Here is a 19,336-nt window from a genome sequence, read left to right on the forward strand (position 1 = left end):
CCTCTGGTGCCAGAGCCATATGTTGTTTTCTGCATCCCCGTGAAAAGGCAGCAAACTCAAGGAGAAGTGAATATATTTTATGCTGTGATGGCTAAAGGCAATTCTACTTTCTGTAGTTTTTCCTTTGATTTTAATTGGCTACATTATTCCTCCCACCCCATGTTGTAGTGTGTAACTATGCTATGTTCAGTTAAGCACTTTGTCTACTCAGAAGCATCTTCGTGTTAATAGCCGCTGGGTGATACCGTACAGGTATATTATTATGCTGTGTGTATATATTGTAGCATTTAAGGGCATCATCTTGCAATGTGTTAGTGTACCTCATCCTCTTTGTATCTTACCCCTTCAGATTGCTGCTCAGTTCTCAGCCATGAGCCCTGAAAGACCAAATCCTAGCACCGGCCTGATATGCAGAGTTTTTTTATCACTGACTGAATTTAAAATCCCACATCTCCAGCTCATATAAATGAGGGCAGCTATTCGCTGGAGAGCTGCTGATTTACACCACAGAGAATCTGACCTGGAAATGTATAAACCTCTATGAGATTCTTCGTGAGAGATGTAAAAGACTATTAATAACAGTGTTTGTAACATAAAAAAAAGTGTGAAAACATAGATAGTTCCCGCTGCAAACAGTGAAGATGTATGTTATAAATTTTAATTCAAGACTGCGAACATCAGTTCTTTGCCTGCTATAACAGTATGTCGCTTCCAGGATTGCTCGGGAGGTGCTAAGTCTTGGCACAGGAGGCTACCAAATGTCATCAGCTACAACCAGATTTTTCCTGAGGAACGCGGCCCTTTGTAAAAGCTGCATCAGAATCGGAGAAGACTTTGTGTCTGAGCCTTCAAATGGCTGAGCAGAAGGCAGTGCCGGGGGAGCAGAGTGTGCTTTGACAGAGGACTGAAGCTATGCTGAGCTGAAGCTGAGCAGCAGAAGGCTTGGTTGTATCAGCTTCTCCTAGGTGACATTGTTTGCTTTCTCTGGGTGAATGTTTTAAAAGGCATCTGTTGAAATGTCTTGCAAAATTCACACAACATATGTGCAGACTCATATGCTAATACGGAGCACATCCCTTTTGCCACTTGAGCTTTGTTTAAAACTTTGCCATAAATTCACTTTTTTTTTTTTTCTTGGGTATCATCTGCTCTTGTCCTTGTACATGAAAGGGTTTGTGCTTCATGTAAACACACTTTGAAACAGAAACTGTCTTCCAAGAACAGGGGCAGAGCAAGAGACTTCAAGAAGACTTCAGGTCTAATCTCTGCAACACAAATCTCCAGCTTTAGAAAGCCTGAAACTGCCTCTGAGCCCTGTGCTTGCAGAAAGTTTACAAAGCACTGACAGTGAAATGAGGGTCTCCCTCAACTTAGAGTGACTTTCTTTCCTTCATAGATTACGAAGCAGCCGCGTGCGTGCATAAAGCAGAGGAGCAGATCCATACACCCGCTCAGAGGCCAGCTGTAGTTGCAGTCCCCCATGCACAGAGGGGACGGCAGCCCCCAAACACCCACGTGGGTGACATGCCAACCGCAGGCCATATAACCTTCCCAGAATACAGGAGGTAGCAGGAAACCTGTTCCTCTGGCGCTCCGTCAGTGCAGGCAGTGCGTCTGGTCCCTCAGCTGCGGAGCTCTCTGCTCCAGGGCGGCACCTTCTCTAGTGCCTGGTCCAAATGGAGCAGGGGAGCCTTTCTGAGCCTGGCCCATGAGTCCACTCGTTCTCATGGAAATGCAACAGGGTTTGGACTGGCCCAACAAGTCTGGCTCATGAAGCAGAAGAAATGCACAGATCTTGCTTGGTATGTGTCCAGGGGGAGAGATTAGAGCTGCGAAGGACGAGCCTTTCTCCACAGAGATGCCTGCTCCCTTCCTGAGCTTATCGTGCCAACGTTGTGCAGCCTAGTGAGTTTTTGGCAGTGCTGTGCCGTGCTACCAGCCCTGCCAGTGGCCAGAGCAACACAGCGCCCGGTCAGAGCACTGTGAAACCACTGATGCTCACTGGATGAGGAAATGCCTCAGAGTGGAGCCCTCTTCTGCTGAATTAATCAGAGAGACACTGGCAGAATTTTAAGACGTTGCATTGGCCATAAGAAGGTGTGTTTGCTTCGAGGCTGTAGCAGAGTTTAGAAACCACGAGAAATGACACTGCTGGATGACGTTCCCATCCCTGCTGTATGTGCTGTGCACTGGGTGAGCTTCATTTTCTCCATGTACCCCTGCAAATAACTTTGCAGATTGTGTCCAGAATGCATGAGTATCAGAGAGGCATGAAATGGCACGTGGCTGCAGGATGGTGGTGAGGAAATGTGGACTGACTTTCAAAGGTAATCCCAGGTAACCATGGGACACTCTCCTTTTTCCAGTGGTCACCTCCCATTGGCCAGAACGTAAAGCTGGACTGGAATGAGTGGGAATGCTGGGGGACAGAGCAGCATACAACCTCAGCTGCCTTGCAAGGAATGGAGAGGCCTTTTTATTGACATCCTGTTAATTAAAGTCATGCATCTTCCATAGAAACCAACAAAATACCACAAACAAAAAGGAGAGAGACCAGAGAAAACACGACTCAAATATGTTGCAGGCATAAAGAACTACTAAGAAACTTCTGCTGGACTGGTCCTAGAATATAAATTGCACAAGACATTTCTCTTTACTAGAGTCTCTCAGTTCTCTGATCTTGCCCTCAAACTACATTATGCAAAACATCTGGAATTATCTTTGGTCATTTCAGTTTATCCCTTATTTTGCTGAATGATGGGTAGTGGATTTCAAGGTGACTTCTCATTTGCCAAAATCATTACAGTCTGCTCCCGACTGACTGGATGGAAAAAGCAGTAAGAAGATGTACCGATTTTGCACGAGCCCATCAGATGAATGTGTGGCACTTAATTTCACACACCTCATGCAAGCAGTCAATTAATGCTCCTTCTTTGGCACCGAACACAAATCCCATACATATGACTGGGCTTATTTCAGCATGTCCAAACCTCCATGCAAAATGGAGATTAGATACAGGTTCTGGCTGAGAAATTTGCAAAGAGATGTTACCCCAGGGTCCTTGCCACACAAGCACAAATAGGAGCGGGGACATAGTTTCAATGCTGATATAGTCTCTGTTTACTGGATAACATCTAATCAATTGTTTCCAGTGCCCTGATGAATATGATACACTTCCTAATCCTGCAGTCAGTCTATTAGACATGGCTTGAAGTCATCAGCAAGAAAATAATGTTCTCAGAGAGATGACACATTAGCTATATGCTCACTTGGGGCTATGTTCTTTTTGCCAGACAATAACCCTATTCCAGGAGTGCAGAGACATACGTAAGTAATAGGAGAGTTTATTAACCAAGATGGTTATTGCATTGTTAAAAGGAAGTTTTCACCATTGCTAAATTCTTTAAGAAAGCATCTCATAATTTCTCAGAACTGGGAACAAAATGATGCTCTGGCAGCGAGCTGGGCTGTTCCTTCTCTGCGGGGCGGCTGACGCTGGCTGTCAGTTGCTGCGTCCAGAGGACGGCATGCAGGTGCTTGCTGAAATGTGCCAAGCCCCAGGTCCTGGCAGAGCAGTTTCCTCCCCGCTCACCTCGCTGTGCTGGCGGCGGTGGGGGAATCGCACAAGGTGGGGCATGCCGTTCTGGTGCCAGACGGGTGCTCACGGAGCGGGGAAGCTCTTCCTCCGCTCACGGTCATACCCTGGACGTAGGTGGGAAACAGTGCACTGTGGTGATTTGTTCTGCAGGAAACTTCGTCCTGAGGGAGCAGCAGAGTGCACGGAATCAGTGGCAACGGGGGCAGGAAGGAGCAAGCGTTGCGTTTGTTGACGTGGTAGTTGTAATTCATGTGCCTAAACATGGGTGGCATCAGATCTCTGACAGGTCTCACATCACTCCTTTCAGCCCTTTGTGGGTGTCTTAGATACCCTGGAATACCCCAAATGGCTCAGGTGCCTCTAAAATGAGCACATGTAACTCTGCTGAGAGGTGCAGAGGAGTGCTCTGGCCATGCTGGCTTTTGGAAATCATGAGCAGGTTCGTGCTGGAAGACAGCACTGCCCCTGCCTGTCTTTGTCTGAGAAGCATGTACGCAATGGGAAAGAGAGGTGACAGAAGGTTTAAAATATCTAGGGAGAAATCATAGTGGGAGAAATGTTGTGGAGGCAGCTCTGCATCCCCACAGGCAGATGTGCATGGGAACGGCTGGGTCCATTTCTAGGCAACAGGGAGCACCAAGGATGTAGTGAAATGTGAGCACTCAAAGAGGAGGAAGATGTTCTGCTGCCTAAAGCAAACAGGACTCCTCGCAGGAGAAAGGCAGCAGGGGAGGAGATGGACTGACTCCTGTAAATTAATTTTTTTCCAGGAAACAGCTTAATTTGTGACTCTAGAAAAATGTCTTCTGAATTATCTGCACTCTACTTGGGTGGATTTTGTTTCAAATCTTTGTGGGAGATGAGGGAAGTTAGCAAATGTTTGGACAGGGCACAAAGCCATCACATTTGCTGATGAGAAATTCCTCTGCTGCTCAGTTACTTCTGGGCAGAAGCTGTGTTTTCATCTGAACCAGTCCATGGTTCAGAGGAGGTAAGAGGGTCCTGAGGCATGAGAGTGTGTTCTGAGCACACGGTAGAGGGGTGCACAACAGGAACATAAGAACCCCAGGCTTGGGCATTCTGCTGCTCCTCAGCTGTATCAGAGAACTAAGCCCTCTGATTTCATTTTCAGACCATACCTGAAGTGGCTATCTCCTTTTGACCCAGCTAATGCAATCCCATCACTGCTGCAGGCTCCCACAGAGCCCGCTGTAGTCTTTTCTAGCTTTTTTTCTAATAATTGAAGCTCCTGCTATTTTTAATACTCTTCTGCTGATTTTAATATCTGAACACCTGGGAGTCATAAATACAATTCAACAGGTCCCTGTCCCTTGGCTGAGCTGATGAAAGACCATTTTCCATCCAGCCTGAAGCAAAGAACCATGATTTCAATACCAGACAAACTCTGCAGATTGTCTGGACTAGACTTTTAACATCCAGGCTCAGTGCTAACCTTTCTTGGTAACGCCCTTAGCATTAGCATCCTGACAATGGGCATTTTGACTCTGGCTGGGGACTCCCTCCGTGACCAAGAAAATGAAAATAATTAGAGCGGCATCCTCCACCCCTCGGGGATGGCACCTCCTTTCCTGCTTCAGGAACGTTTCCAGACATGATCTTGTTTTCGGTCCGCACCCAGATGTGTGCCCCACAGTTCCCCTTCACATGTTCCTGTACGCAGGGGAAGCATGGCCATCTCTAGAGCCCCCCTGAACCTCTGGGGCCATGCAACGGCTTTGCCCGGGAGCCTCCCTGTTCAGACCATTAATCAGAAATCTGGCACAATGAGTGAGCAATTTCATTATCAGCCCCAGTTAAAATAACCCCATAGACTCATTCCCATGGCTCTGAGGGTGGAGGAAGCACAGCTTGCTGGGGTATGACTAGGGGATGCTGCCTGAACTCGCGCGTGCTGCAGGGGGGCCAGTCCACAGCCCCGTGACACAGCCCTGCACGGTAAGTGAGGTAACTCACAGTCCACCAGACCCTCTGTTCTGCTGCGAGGAGGGCTCGCTGGTCTGCGCGCTTTCGAGACAGCGGTTTGCTTCTCTCCATAATCACTGTGGACAAGGGAACAAAGCCACAGGATCCATTTTTCATCGATCTGCCACTGCCGGTTTGAATTATGTCCAACAGCCTGTCACCGAGGCTGGCTCAGATACAGCTCTTCTCCCTGCTGGAGTTTGTGGGGATGGCTTGCCTCTCGCAACATGTTTTGGTGCACACTGTGGACATGACGTTCTCTGTTGGTTTTTTTTGTTTGTTTTTCAGACAAGCCGCGAATGAACAACATCCTTACTTCTGCCACTGAACCCTATGACCTGTCCTTCTCCCGGTCCTTCCAGAACCTCTCTCACCTCCCACCATCCTATGAGTCTGCCGTCAAGACAAACCCAAGTAAATATTCTTCTCTGAAGAGACTAAGTAGGTGTCAGCTCATTTCATTTTCTTTGTATCTCATTGGCTGTAAGCTGCAGTGGGCACAATGTGAAGGCAGTGATCTTCTCTCTGTCGTTGTACTGCCCAAGTTGGCACCTCTGGTAATGATTCTTTTGGCTGTCGCTTCCCGTCAAGGAAAAATACAGAGAAAGAGTCATTTCATTCCTGTGAGAGCACGTGTGGTTATTTGCTCGCTGACTTCCTTGCCATGCTCCCTCCCACTACTCCACCTCGTATCTGCTCCTGATAGAGTCATTTGAGACTCCTTCTTCTTTCTGCTGGAGTCAAGATGAGCCAAGCTGGCTGCCTCAGCTCAGCCAAGCTCACCTTGGCATACCCAGGGCAGATATCTCACCATCTGTGTGGGTAGTTGGAACCAGATGACAAACTCAGGCCAACAGAAAGCTGCTGAAATGGGTGGGAGCATCTATTTCAGCAGAGGCACATCTGCCTGCCTTGAGCAGTGCTGCGAGCTGCCATGTTTCATGGTGTATGTGGCTGGATCTGGTCCTGATCCATGGTGCACCTCTGGTATTTCAGCATGTTGCTCACTGCCCTGTTCACACTAGTTAGTACCTATTCTTTCTTGCTGTTTTATGTATTGCATTGTTCTGCCAACTTTCGTGTCATGCTCCAGCCCATCACTTCTACTGATGGCAAACTCTTCAGCTTTGGTGGGAATATGAAATAAGTGATATTTCTGTGGGCAAATGCTCTCTCCAGAGTCAGACACTAGGTTGGTTGTATCTTTCCATGAACATATTCTGGATGCGGCCACGTATTCACACTGCCTAAATTAGAGAAATAACTTAGGTGTTTATACTTGCAATAGCTTCACTGAAGGTAGGTGAGGATGAGGAGCAGGTACTACTTTCTTAGTCTATATAATATCTGCATTCCCAATCTAGCCAGCTAAGTGAGACATGCAAAATTAAGTGGCAGGGAAGCCTTTGAACTGTCCATAACAAATCTCTGTGTGGAATATTTCCCTTGGTGCTTCAGTGTAGGACTTACAGACATGTTTAATATTAAAGCAAATACATTTGATGTGCTTAAAAGCAAGCATGTGCTTAATCATGTTGGAGAACAAAGATGAGGTGTTTTGTGATTGAGGCCTGCCATGTTCCCTGTTCGGTGTGCCATGTGCACAATTCTGCTTATGAAATGTGCTTTGTTTCCTGGTAACATTTGGATTTCACTCCCCCAACCACAAGCATTTTTCCCTCGCTGAACCCCAGTGATGAATTGTCCATGTTCTTGAGCAGCTTTGATGATACTATCTGATATCGGAAAGCCCTTGAAATCACAGCATTGTAATATTACTGCTTTAAAATGTCCCCATTTTGAGGTGATGATTTGTTTTAATTTCTCAGCTGAAATGAAAATTTCTCAGCACAAAAAAATATATGCCCCTGGATAGCCCCAAAAACTGCTGTGTCATTTGTAATTGATTTGCAGTGCCTGGGATTACCTGAGATACACACTGCCTGTTCAGGGTTTGGGAGATCTCTGTCCTGGCATTGAGAACAGGTCAGAGAAGTGCTCACCAGGAACAGCAGCAATGGCTGCTCCTGTCGCGGTGCAGGGGATGGACAGGATCTCTTCCAGCCTGTGGTTCATTTATTGCTTTACATATTGTGCACAGAAGCGCAGCGAAATCCCCTTAAGCTCTATGTTAAAGTTATTGATGTAGCTCACTGAAACATTAAAAAACCACAAATTAATGCTAACGAAACTCCCACCCCTTCCACAGCCAACATTTGGAAATATATGTAAGATTTGAACACCACCCTCTACCTACTCCTACAATACTTACCTGATTCACACTGAGTGTAAATTCACTCACACCAAGCAATGCCATCTGTGCGTGAGGCAATATTTATTAAGGGGCGTCTTAGCAGTCTGACCCATCGGGTGGAGAAAATTTTGCTCAGCCGTTAAAGAAAGGACGGCCTCCTCCCTGTCCACCCTGCCCCTCAGTAGACCACAGCAGAAGGGAATAGGTACTGAACTCTAGCACTGCATCTCCTAGATATTTGCCTAAAATGACAAAAATCGGCTCATGTTAAGGTGCCAAGCTTAAAGCTCCTCAAGAATGTCTTGAGCATAGTCAGTCTCCCTCTCTTGAGCTTTTCCTGACTCTCTGCACAGTTAGCGTCCCTGCCCCCATTCAGAGGGTACCTGGCAGTCAACCCGAATGTCAGAACATGACAGTCTTTGGCCTTTGGGAAGAGTGAGGTTCATTCACTCCCTTAACTTTTCAGCAGCATCAACCCTAGAAGGGAATCCCTGCACACTGCAATGGGAATACCTGCTATTTACCCGTTGGTAACAGGTCTAGATACACTTCAGTCATCTTTGCAAGGCACCAACCCACCCTCTTGCAAAGCACCTGACAAATGCCAAACCAGCTGCCTCGCACTGTAAGTCTGAGTAACTAAATAAGCAGTTTCAGCTCTAAAAGTGCAAAGCGCTCCATGCTTCCATGGGACTTGCATATATTCAGCACCTCTAGAATCACTGGATCACTTCTTATAGCTGTTCTTCTCCGGAGCCAAAGGAAAATAGGCACCCAGCTCCTAGCCATTCCCTTGTAAAATGCTGGAAATATAATATTCTTATGATATGTGAAGGAGCTAAAGACAACACAGAATCTGGAAAAAGTAATAACTAAATGCTGGACTTTGCAAATGAATTATTAGGTGTTTATTTTTCATATTTAGAATTACTTGTTTCTAATGAACGCCCTGCCATGGTTAAAACAAAAGAAAGTTGTGAAGAGCTCATTAACAAACATAATATTTCTATTTGAGTAAAACACAAGGTATTAGATACTTTTTAAATCTGTGTTTCAGCTATTTGTCTGGGTTTCTTCAGGCTTGCCAGACAGCTAAAGGTCACTTAGTTTCACGCAGTTAGCAGAGACAAATAGTGAAAGACAGTTCTGCCTAAGAAGATCTTAACTGAATAATCAAGGCACATCCAGGAAGAAAGACTATTTAGTATCTCCTTGCCAGAGATGAGGTGTTGCTCAGCAAAGGTATTGTCAGATCCACCTCACCCTACTTTAGCTATCCATAAATCAGGCATCTTCTCTCTTTGCTTGATTCAGACGTCTCTATAATCAGTGAAGAACAGTCATCTCCTTATTATGAGGAACCCTCTGAAGGTCCCAGTCTCTCATTGACACTTGAGTTGCTCTGGCAAGCTACCTAGCTCTTTGCTGGATAACAAGCCCGATCTTTTGATGCCTGGAGCGTAATGGAGTACATCCCACTTTAGGAGACTCATCTAAGTGATTTGTGCAACAAGGAAGAGATGAGCCTGCACCTGTGTGTCCCTGGGGGATGCACGCAGCCTGGGGAAGGGAGCTCCTCACCACTGGATTTGCAGGGCAGGCACTCACCTCTGCTGGCATTTGGCTGAGAAAGCAGCACCATGGCTTCTTCTTCCAGAGCAAGAGGTTGAAGGCATCCAGGGCTTTTACAGAGGAGCAGGAAACAGGTTGCTGGGTGCATAGAAGCCAGCCAGAACCAGGTCCCAAGCAAGCAGTGAGCTATGTGCTTCCATGGCTATTTACCTCCCCAGCTCTTACTTCATGGCACAGACAACAGGAAACCCACCTGGGGCTGCTGCCCGTGCAGCCAGGTAGGAGGATCCCTGAGGGGCAGGGTACCACCTCTGTGGGAAGCATGTGGAAAGAGGAGTGGTGGGTGAGTGTGGGAACATGCGGCTGAGCAAGAGCAGCCGTATAAATTCTGACCTGCCCAGCTCTCCAGGGAATTGCTGTTTCCAGCTAAGTGAGAAAGGTCAGTCAGGAAGGAAGCTAATATTTTCAGGCATATTAAACCACTTGGATTTGGCTAAAGAATCATCACAAATGACTAGGCAGCTTGAGAATGTAAAAGCCAATTAAAACAGGAGAGACAAGACCAAAGAGGAAATACACTGGAGCAGCAGAGAAAGAAAAGCAAAGGAATTGCATTTAAGAAAAGCAAAGAAATTACTATGATGGCCTTATATACATACATATAGGTACATATTTAACCATGTTAACATACAACCATGGGAAGAAAAAATATCCTTGGCATTTCTACACTATCTTCCCAGAATGCCACAAATGTACCTTGTTTCTCTAATTACAGTGTCAGAGGAGCTGTGCTCTGCCTTTGTGCGATGGCATCTTAGACATGTTGAGGTGAGATGTGTGAGTAAGAGCACTCATTGTGGCTCTCCCTCCAAATGAGAAGGGGGAAAAAAGCTGCCAAAGGGCAAATCAGCTTATCTTAAAGCCAAATGAGATGAAGCACTCAAACATGCCTGAAGTTTGGTGAGACAAGCCCTAGTCAATGTTCCAGAAACTGGCAAAGGAGGAAAGACATGGGGGGAAAAAATCCACCTAGGACACATTTTTAAATTTTTGAGCACATCCTTGAGGGAGGAACCCATTTGATTGTAGTTTTATTTTGGCTAAAATTACAAATGTCAGTTTTCATTTGAACGTCAATGGAAAAATAAGGGGTAGCAGTATCAGAGCCTCACTATCCCAGTGAACTTGCAGGTGTAATGAGGATGAGATTAATCACACTGGAATGCTTCAGGTCCTGGAGACATTTTGATTTTAGCAAACTACGCAACCCGATGTCCACAGTTCCCACCCCACCCACTGGGTGAAGCACCTGGTGCTTCCAATCACAAAAGCCTGGAGATGTATTCATTTCACTGCTTTCCTCGGGTGCAGAAATGTTGTGGTTACAGAGCTGTGCTGAGCTTCCCCCTCAGCACGATGGCACGCGTGCAATAAGACATGCTCAGCCTCTCTTCGAACTAAGTTCTCCATGACTGGTTCAGCAAAGCTTGTGAACTGGCACCACCTTTCAGAGGCAACAGCCTGTTAAATGTCTGCCTGGTGTCTGCTTAAACCAGCACGGTGTTCACAGGAAACTGCCGTTTCGGCTTCGATTCCTCTGAGATGGAGATGTGAAGTATGTCTACACCTGAAAATACTCCCAGAATAGCTGTGCCAACACCTAAATGTGTCTCTCAGCATCACAGGAGGAGGCAGCCTGTACAAGCTCAGAAACACCTTTGAAATGAAATCAGTTCCCTGAATGGTTTAGTCACTGCCAGCAAAAGGCCATGCAGACTCCTACACTGTTTACAGGGATGGGAAGGAAAGGATATTTTTAATGCTCCTAATTGGTGAAACTTTGAAAGTGTAGACCATGTTGTGGTTTTTTATCCAAATTATTAAGGAACAACTTCAAACCACTTTTAGTCAGCTGATTCTGCCACCTCACCAGCAGACTTAGACTGCTGTAAACCTGGCGTAAGCTGGTTTAGCTCCTGCTGGCAATTACCACAACCAGCTGTGAGCATCCAAGCACATCTCTATTTGGAATGTTCTCTGCTTTAATTACACCTATTTAGCGTACGTCGGGCAAATCCAGTGGAATTTCTTTCATCTGGAGCAGAGGCCAAGTGCCAGAGTGCTAATGGCTTAGCTCCTATTCTGTACCCAGCTTCAAGCAGCGGTATCAAGCCTGTGCACGCTAAGTGTGTGCAAGTCAGTCTACGGCCACATCATAGAACAAAAATGTCTAAAATTACTCAGGCCATGTGGAATTTCCCTAGTCCTTCGCAGGCTTTGTAGAAGGTGATTTTTAGAGACAGAAGGGTTCGAGGCCAGGGGAGCTACTGTCTGACATTTGCAACAGGATACTTTTCCAAGAAGATTTTGATTGCAAAAAAAAGACTCAATCCTAAAATGTACAATCTGGAGAGCAAAGTCCATCAGCAGCAATCATGCCAGTAGAGGAGAGCTCTGGGAAATCCTCACGCTTTGTGGTGTGTAGGCTATAAAGAAGAGGTTGGCAGTAACAGCGGTGCCAACAGGACATGCATTTCAGCACACACGTTCTCAGCTTGTGCTTTTGGACGCTGAGACAGGGGGATCAACCACCCTCCTCACAGATCCACTGGGTTATGTGGACTGTTTGCAGGACCATGAGGAGAAGGGTCCAGGGGGCACGGAAGAGAGCGCTGAATGTGTGGGAGAGGAGATGAGGAGATTATTCAGTGAGATCATCCAGTTTACAGCACTCCAGGGTTTGGCTGGGGACCTTAAGGCACCAATGTGTAACTGTTTTCTTGTGAGCAAACTTCTGGGATGTTGTCAGCACCAATCACACATCGTAAGACATTGACATTTCCTCCAAAACCACTCTGCCGCATGGGAAAGCCAGTCAATTGTCTTAATTTCTCAGCCAATGTGATGCATAAAACCTACAGATTTATGGCTATGCCAGAAGAAATAGGAAATTTCCACACCGTATTTAATTACTAGGTCTGTTGAATGCCTACAGAGACTCTAAGCATCAGAAGTGGGACCAGCTACCTCACCCACCTCATGATTGCCCAGACTGTCCTGCAGCAGAGCTTCGCTCTTTTTATCACTCAAACATCCTCAGAAACTCCATGCATGTGAAATTTTCCTCTTCCACCATCTGATACTTTCCCATCTTACATCACCTACTACCGAATGAAATAGTGGAGCTGAGAAAATCAATTGGGTTCTTCTTTATTTTCATTATCATATATCTTCATCGTGCTTGTCTTGTAAGCAAAAGACTTTCTAAAGGAATTTTATGATAGGTTCCAGAAGCTTGCCAGGACATATAGTAGATGATGTCTTTGTCCATCAATGCTTGGTGCAAGACTGGTAGGGAAAGTACTTTTTGGGTTGTGTGTGTGACTTCCCAGCTCTGTAGTCTCTATGCCAGGCTGCTCCCATAAAGTTACTTTGCAAGAGACCTTGTTTCCTCTGTAAGGTGGAGAAATTTGCTTTACCTTTGCATGAGGAATGCTCTTCCTGCACACCAGTGGGTGTTGTGCTGTCTTCTCCAAGGTAGGATGGCTGCCTGCCAGGGGTCCCGGATGAGTCTCTCTCTGGGTTCTTCTGAAGTCACTGATGAGCCAGAAAGGATGGGAGATGCTTTTGGATGCATCAAAAAAAACCAGGCTCATACAGATGATGAGTGTTGAGCGTTAAACATGCCTGCATCTCCTGACCCAGGGAGGTGAGCCTTGCGCTCTTCCACTTATGACAGTGTACTCCTGGTAAAGGACTGATGTGCCGTGCTTTACACCTCTGCAGCCACGGATACACTATGGCAGTTCACAAGCTACACTGGGTTGTAGGCCAAGGACTACTAATCCTCCTTCCAGGTAGGCAATCCCAGTTCCCCAATTTAAGGCATATGAACATCAAAAGGGTTTACCAGAAAGTTTTTGTGTTTCTGTAGGGTCTGTAGGGTTTGTTTGTTTTTTCTTAATCTGAAATAATTGTGGAGTTGCTTCTTCAAAATACAGGTTGGTTGAATCAGTTCATTCCAGATGCTGTAGGATTAAAGTGATATATCAGGGTACATCTGCAGCAGCCAACATCCTCTCTGAGTCTGAAGACTTTGTTGGAAAGGCAAAAAGAGGAGAGTGGATGTGTGTGTGTGCTGAGTTTCTGTGCAACAAAAATATCATTTAAGACATAGAAGAAGCAAACTGAGAAAGAAACATTCCATGGGATAAATTCTATGATAGCAATCAAGGTGACCGAAAAAATGGAAAATGAAACCTCAGGCAGATGATTCAGTGTCTCAGAGAGAGCATCCCATGCCCACCAAACCTGTCTTGTGATCACATTTACAAATATTCAAAAACAGTGATTAAAAACTGATGAGGGTACTCATGGATTCCAGAACACATCCACATCTGAGGCCAGAAATGAAGTATGAGTTTTCTCAAATGGGGAACTTGCCTGCCTCAGCTCACCGTCCCTGTGCTTTCTTTATAAGCGTATTGTGAAGGCCGCATTTGGTAATTTCTCCATAACGTGCTGTTTGTATAAATCATACACTACCATGGCCTGGGCTCAACAGCATATGGAGTCTGTTGTGTCACGGTGCGAGGAGGTGTGATGCACTGCACAGGGATTTATACCTGTCTGCATGCAATTATAACTCTCTCTGTCTGTCATAAGCCACACAGGGCTGGCGTCTCTCTGACAGGCAGCACCCTGATGTGGATGTCCATGCCCAGGTCCAGCTGCTGGTAATGGTCCCTTGGGTCTCACCAGGAGGCTGCTCCAAGGTTGTGTGCCGTAAACATCCCTTTTTCACCCCATGGGACAACGCTCCGTCATTTCTAACTGTTCCCTTTCCTTTCCCGCAGCTGACAAAGAGGCTGATGAATACTACATGAGGAGGAGACACCTGCCTGACTTGGCAGCCCGCGGCACGCTCCCTATCAACGTCATCAAAATGTCTCAGCAGACCAACCACAGGGACAGGCCTCGCCGTCCCATCAGGGCCATGTCCCAGGACAGAGTGCTCTCTCCTGAGAGGATCATGCCCGAGGAGTTTAGCATGTCCTATGAACGGATCCTCTCAGATGAGCAGCTTCTGTCTGCAGAGCGCCTCCACTCCCAAGACCCCCTGCTCTCCCCAGAGCGGTCGGGGTACCCCGAGCAGTCTATGTCGCGGGCATTGTCACACACAGATGTCTTTGTATCAACACCTGTCTTGGATCGCTACAGGATGACAAAAATGCACTCCCATCCTAGTGCCTCAAATAACTTGTACAATACCTTAGGTATGAACCCAACCTCCGCCAAGCGCCAAGCATTTGCCTCCCGACGGCACAACACGGTAGAACAACTGCATTATATTCCAGGACACCACCATCACTACCGCACAGCGAGCAAAACAGAAGTGACTGTTTGATATGACCTCGTGCATTGTAGATACTCATTAAGAACTGGGGTGGCCACAGCACCCCGTACTGCAGTGGCCTTATAGGCCAAGATAACCTCTAATAACTCAGTGTCTGAAAAGACTTCTCTGACAGTCCCCTCCACCTTATTGTTTTTAAAGCCACCCTTTCATCAGTGACATAAGAAGAACTCAAGCAAGCGAACAGGCGATAGAGAGGGATAACAGAGGAAATTTCCTGATGTGCATCAGTTTCTGTCAAAGAAAGCCATAGTAGTAGATGGCTCCTTCCAAGGGCTCACCTGCATTATCTCATTGTTTTTATGAATTTAGGACTTCTCAGTTGCTACGAGTAGAAGCAGTCTTATGCAGCCCAAGATAGGGAGGAGGAAATGCAGCACCCCATCCTGGCGGGAAGGGGTCCTGTTCTCAGTCCTCATGTCTGGCCTTTCTGTAGCAAGTAGGTAAGCTTCTGGCTGCTGGGAATCACCTCCAGACTGCGCAATGTCAGCCAGCACCCATACATCTGTTCTTCCTCACCCTTGGAGTGAATTCAAGGGCAGACTTTCCTAGGGGACTGGCAGATCTAGGGACAAGAATAGACTGGCTGAGAAATAAAGTTTTAGTTTATATTAAATATACTCATAAGATAAAAATATACTAGTGCCTACAAATCGCCTGCTCTCTCAGTGTAGGAAGTAGTGGGGTTGATGTGTTCAATAAGCACAAATATGCTGAAATGCTTGTTAGACCCTTTTCTCCACTCATTCTAGTATCTTGGTGTCTCCAGCATGTAAATAGGAAGGAGGAATAGGATTTCTCTTCCTCCAGCTTCTTGCCACTGCTGACCCTAAAGCACCATAATTCGTTCAGCTTCGCACTGCTGACCTGTGCTGGGGGAAGTCCTGACTCCACCGAGACTCCTGCAAGGCAAGGCTACCACATATTTCTCTGAGCCTGGATTTCTCCCGTGAAGTTTCTTTTCCTGATAGCATTTTCCACTGGCCCAGTTCCCCTTTTTCTGAACATATTTTCTCCTATCAGTTACAGCCTAGAGCTCCATATGTAGCAGATCTTTTTCTAGCCCTTAGCAGAACCACAAAGCTGAGGGTGTCTGTCTACCGAAAAACAGGTCGGTAATTTTCCATGATTTTCGCTCCATGTAATGGCCCCCAGGAAAACCTCCCAAATTCCAGTTCCACTGAGTACAATCCTAACCATGAAGACAGTTACATTTCACGCATATAAATTATATATCCAGCATAATTATAATAAATGGGCATGTTGTATATCTGATATAATGCTAATTAGATACTGTATATTTGTAAAACCTTTAAAATGTAGACTCGTGGGTCCAGAATTTGTGAGAGTTTTATCTTTGGCTTTCTAGCCAGATTGGGCTTTGCCTTGTTTTCTCTTGGTTTTGGTTTGGGTTTTTTTCCCCTTGTATTTCTGTTCCTATCAAATTCTGTAGAACTAACTCACACTAGAACATACTTCTGCAGCCAGGAAAGGGTCTCAGAGGTTTTGAAGGCCAGCTAGACCCAGTGCTGTAACCGTTAGTGCTGGACACGCTCCAGCACTCACTGTCTGTGGTGTGCAAAGTCCCACCACATGCACACACCCATGCCGTGAATCCGAACAGCAGGCGTGTTCCCTCCTCCAGGTGGAGTGACGACTGACTTCAGGCTGTAAACACGTTCCCATACAGTACTTCTCTCTTCATGGCCTACATTCACGTACTGAGTCTTTTCCTACATGTTTTTTCACTAAACATTTAAATTAGCTCTGCCCTTCTCCCTTTCCTCAAATACCTCCCACCTCCTGGCCTTAATTACGGTCCCAGCTCAACCCGTTGGTCCTGTAGCATGCAATGATTGCAGGTTATTGTGAGCTTGAGTCTTGTATGGAGGCTTACGGTGCAACATCAGTTTTTTCTGGTGCAGGGCAGGCAGGAGGAGCATGCTGTCTTTAAAAGTAGGCCTCAGTGGGGTGGCCGTGTGGCCTTTCTCTTTCCCAGATTGTCCTGGGGCTGCTTGTTCTAGTTCATGAGCTTTCTTCTGCCCCACCTGATGGAGACTGTGTTCGGAAAGGACTCCATCTGTGAGAAGTGCAGGGGCTTTGTTTGACAGAAACTGAGCTGGGAAGGATGAGACTCTGATTTAGTCTCCATGGTTCAGATGGTCACTACCATGCAGCCTTGGGCAAAATATATCTGGGCAACAACCAGAACTGTCTGTGGATCAGGGTGGCAGTTCATGGCATGGGAGGGATGAGAGAGAAAAGGCTCACACCTCATTTCCTGACCCCTTCCCTTGATGGACACTTGTCTCCCCTGACTACCTCCAAGCACCTCAGCTCAGTCACTGGATCTTTCTTCACAGAAGGCAATCCCTGTGAAACTGTTGCGCTTGCTGGCCTTCCCACAGACTGGAGTTTGTGACCCTTGCGAAGAGAAGAGAAACGCACATGGCTGATGGGGAGGCGGTCCCTGCTGAGGTTCTGGGGCTCTTCCATTCTCTCTTGGCCCAAGCAAAGCCAGGGTCTCCCCTCTACAAGGAGGGAGATGTGAACACTGTGGGAGAGGAGAGTCTACCCTGGAGTCTCCAGGAGTTGAGGTGGCAGAGCTGGAGGAGCAGAGATGACCATGTGAGGCCATGGCTGGGTGAACACTCCTCTCCTTCCACTTCTATAGCTGTATGTCTCAAGCTCTAGTCTTCATCTAAATGTTCCATCATGAATGAAGAAGCTGCTGGACCAGACACAAATATGGAAAATTTTCACTCAAGTAGCCCGTGCAGATGCTGTGCTGTGTTCCAGGCCATTTGACCTCCGAGCCTTCTCTTATTCTGACTGACAAATATCATAGGCCCTCTGCTAAATTGTCATACCTGGGCAATAATCCTCCAAAGAAATCTTAGCCCCATTTCCTCATCTCTTCCATCCATTCAACTGTTTCAAGCAGATGTGTCCCAAAAGAACAATCAAAAAGACTTTCTAGGCCAAATCCCTTCAGGGACTCTGCCACCTCCACAGAAAATTTTCAGCAAATTTCATTGGGAAGGCACCATGCCCTGGATGACCACAATTTGTCCCTACGCACCGTGTGTTCCTATGACTTGCTTTGTGTGCTGGCATCGGTTGGTAGCTACAGCAATGGCACTTCAGCACACGCAGGTGTTCTTAGGTCATTTTTCCTTATTCCTCAAAGAGTTTGTCCCTGAAAGGACACTTGGTCCAGGACCGGGTGTCATGATCCACAGCCTGGTCCCCAGCACTTCGGTTCCCTGTGGTCAACATGCGATGATAATGGTAACCCTTTCCTGTTCCACAGAGGCATTATGAGGGTTCATACCATGATGTCTATGAAGTGCTTTGAGACCTTCTCACAAAGACACTGTATAACAGCAAAGCATTTTTATCAATAACATTGTTTTCCATCATTGTCCTGCCACATCACGCCTGATGTGTTGCAATCCAGTGTCTGTCCAGAATGAGAGTGCTGGGGTGGGGGGATGCAGCTCTCCAGATACCCCATTGCTCTCCATCTGGTCAGGGTCCCTAGCAGGCAGCAGCTCTAAGGGGTGCTGTTACCTGCACTTTGACCTTTCTGCTTTCTTCTCCTCATGTGTAAGTCACAACATTCTGCACTCAGGAGAAAACCAGGAAGCAGTCCCATTCCTCTGTACAGTAAAATATAATCTGCCTTGATTAATTTAATATACTCTGAAGAATTGATCTGTCTTTTTGTCCAACCCACAGGTGGAAACACATCTGTGGAGCGTCCAGTTCCCAGAGTGCATGTGCAGGGACTGGGGGAGGGTGATGTAGAAAAGTTTAAATTATTTCCTACAAACTGATAATTATTTGCATCCCCCAAGCAGTGACACACAATAGTGAGCTGCACTGGATTTTATACAACTCTCTCATTAATACAGATACATGTATGTATATGTATATATGCATATATATACACACATATATATACACAAACACATATATATACACATACATACTGTAAAATGCAGTCATTAAGTTCTGACTGACCCTGCACTAATCTAAGCTTCCAAACTATATCGAGTCACTCTTTGAAATGTGGAAAACTATTTTTAATGAACCACACAGATCACCACACGGAATGGAAATTTTGTCATAAAAGTCTTCTAATGCCAGTGAATCATGTTTTAAGGAAAAATGAAATATTTTTCAATGTTTTGATGTTCCTTTTATAAATGATGATCTGTTACTTGGGGATGGGTGTGGGTGGGTGGGAAGAAACAGGGGCAGTTACCTGGGAGCAAGCCCTCCTTTCCTGGCCTAGATTTAATTTCTGTCTATGGTTCTGCTAGCCGGGTTGGCTGCAAGGCTGGTCCCATGAACCTGGGCTTCCCGCAAGCATATTTCTGTTCTTGTGTCTACCAGAAGCGTTCCCCCCAGGGATCTGCAAGAGCTTGGCCTCAAGTTTTCGTACGAGATGGGTAGTTCCTTGTAGCTGGGAAAACGTCTTCATCTTCTTCCACCAAAACAAACATAA

General features: G+C 46.2%; 1 protein-coding gene across 2 annotated transcripts in view; it reads left to right on the plus strand.

Annotated features, from left to right (window-relative positions):
- Positions 1–19,051, plus strand: part of SHISA6 (shisa family member 6) — a 269,415-nt gene extending 250,364 nt beyond the window's left edge. For both annotated transcript variants that reach the window (XM_064467019.1, XM_064467020.1), the window contains 2 exons: positions 5,870–6,022; positions 14,264–19,051. In XM_064467019.1, the coding sequence (XP_064323089.1) occupies positions 5,870–6,022; positions 14,264–14,814 (704 nt within the window). In that variant the 3' untranslated portion in view covers positions 14,815–19,051. The remainder of the gene's footprint in view (positions 1–5,869; positions 6,023–14,263) is intronic.
- Positions 19,052–19,336: the final 285 nt, after the last annotated feature.

The sequence above is a fragment of the Phalacrocorax carbo genome, chromosome 16 (assembly GCF_963921805.1).
Source record: "Phalacrocorax carbo chromosome 16, bPhaCar2.1, whole genome shotgun sequence".
NCBI lineage: Eukaryota > Metazoa > Chordata > Aves > Suliformes > Phalacrocoracidae > Phalacrocorax > Phalacrocorax carbo.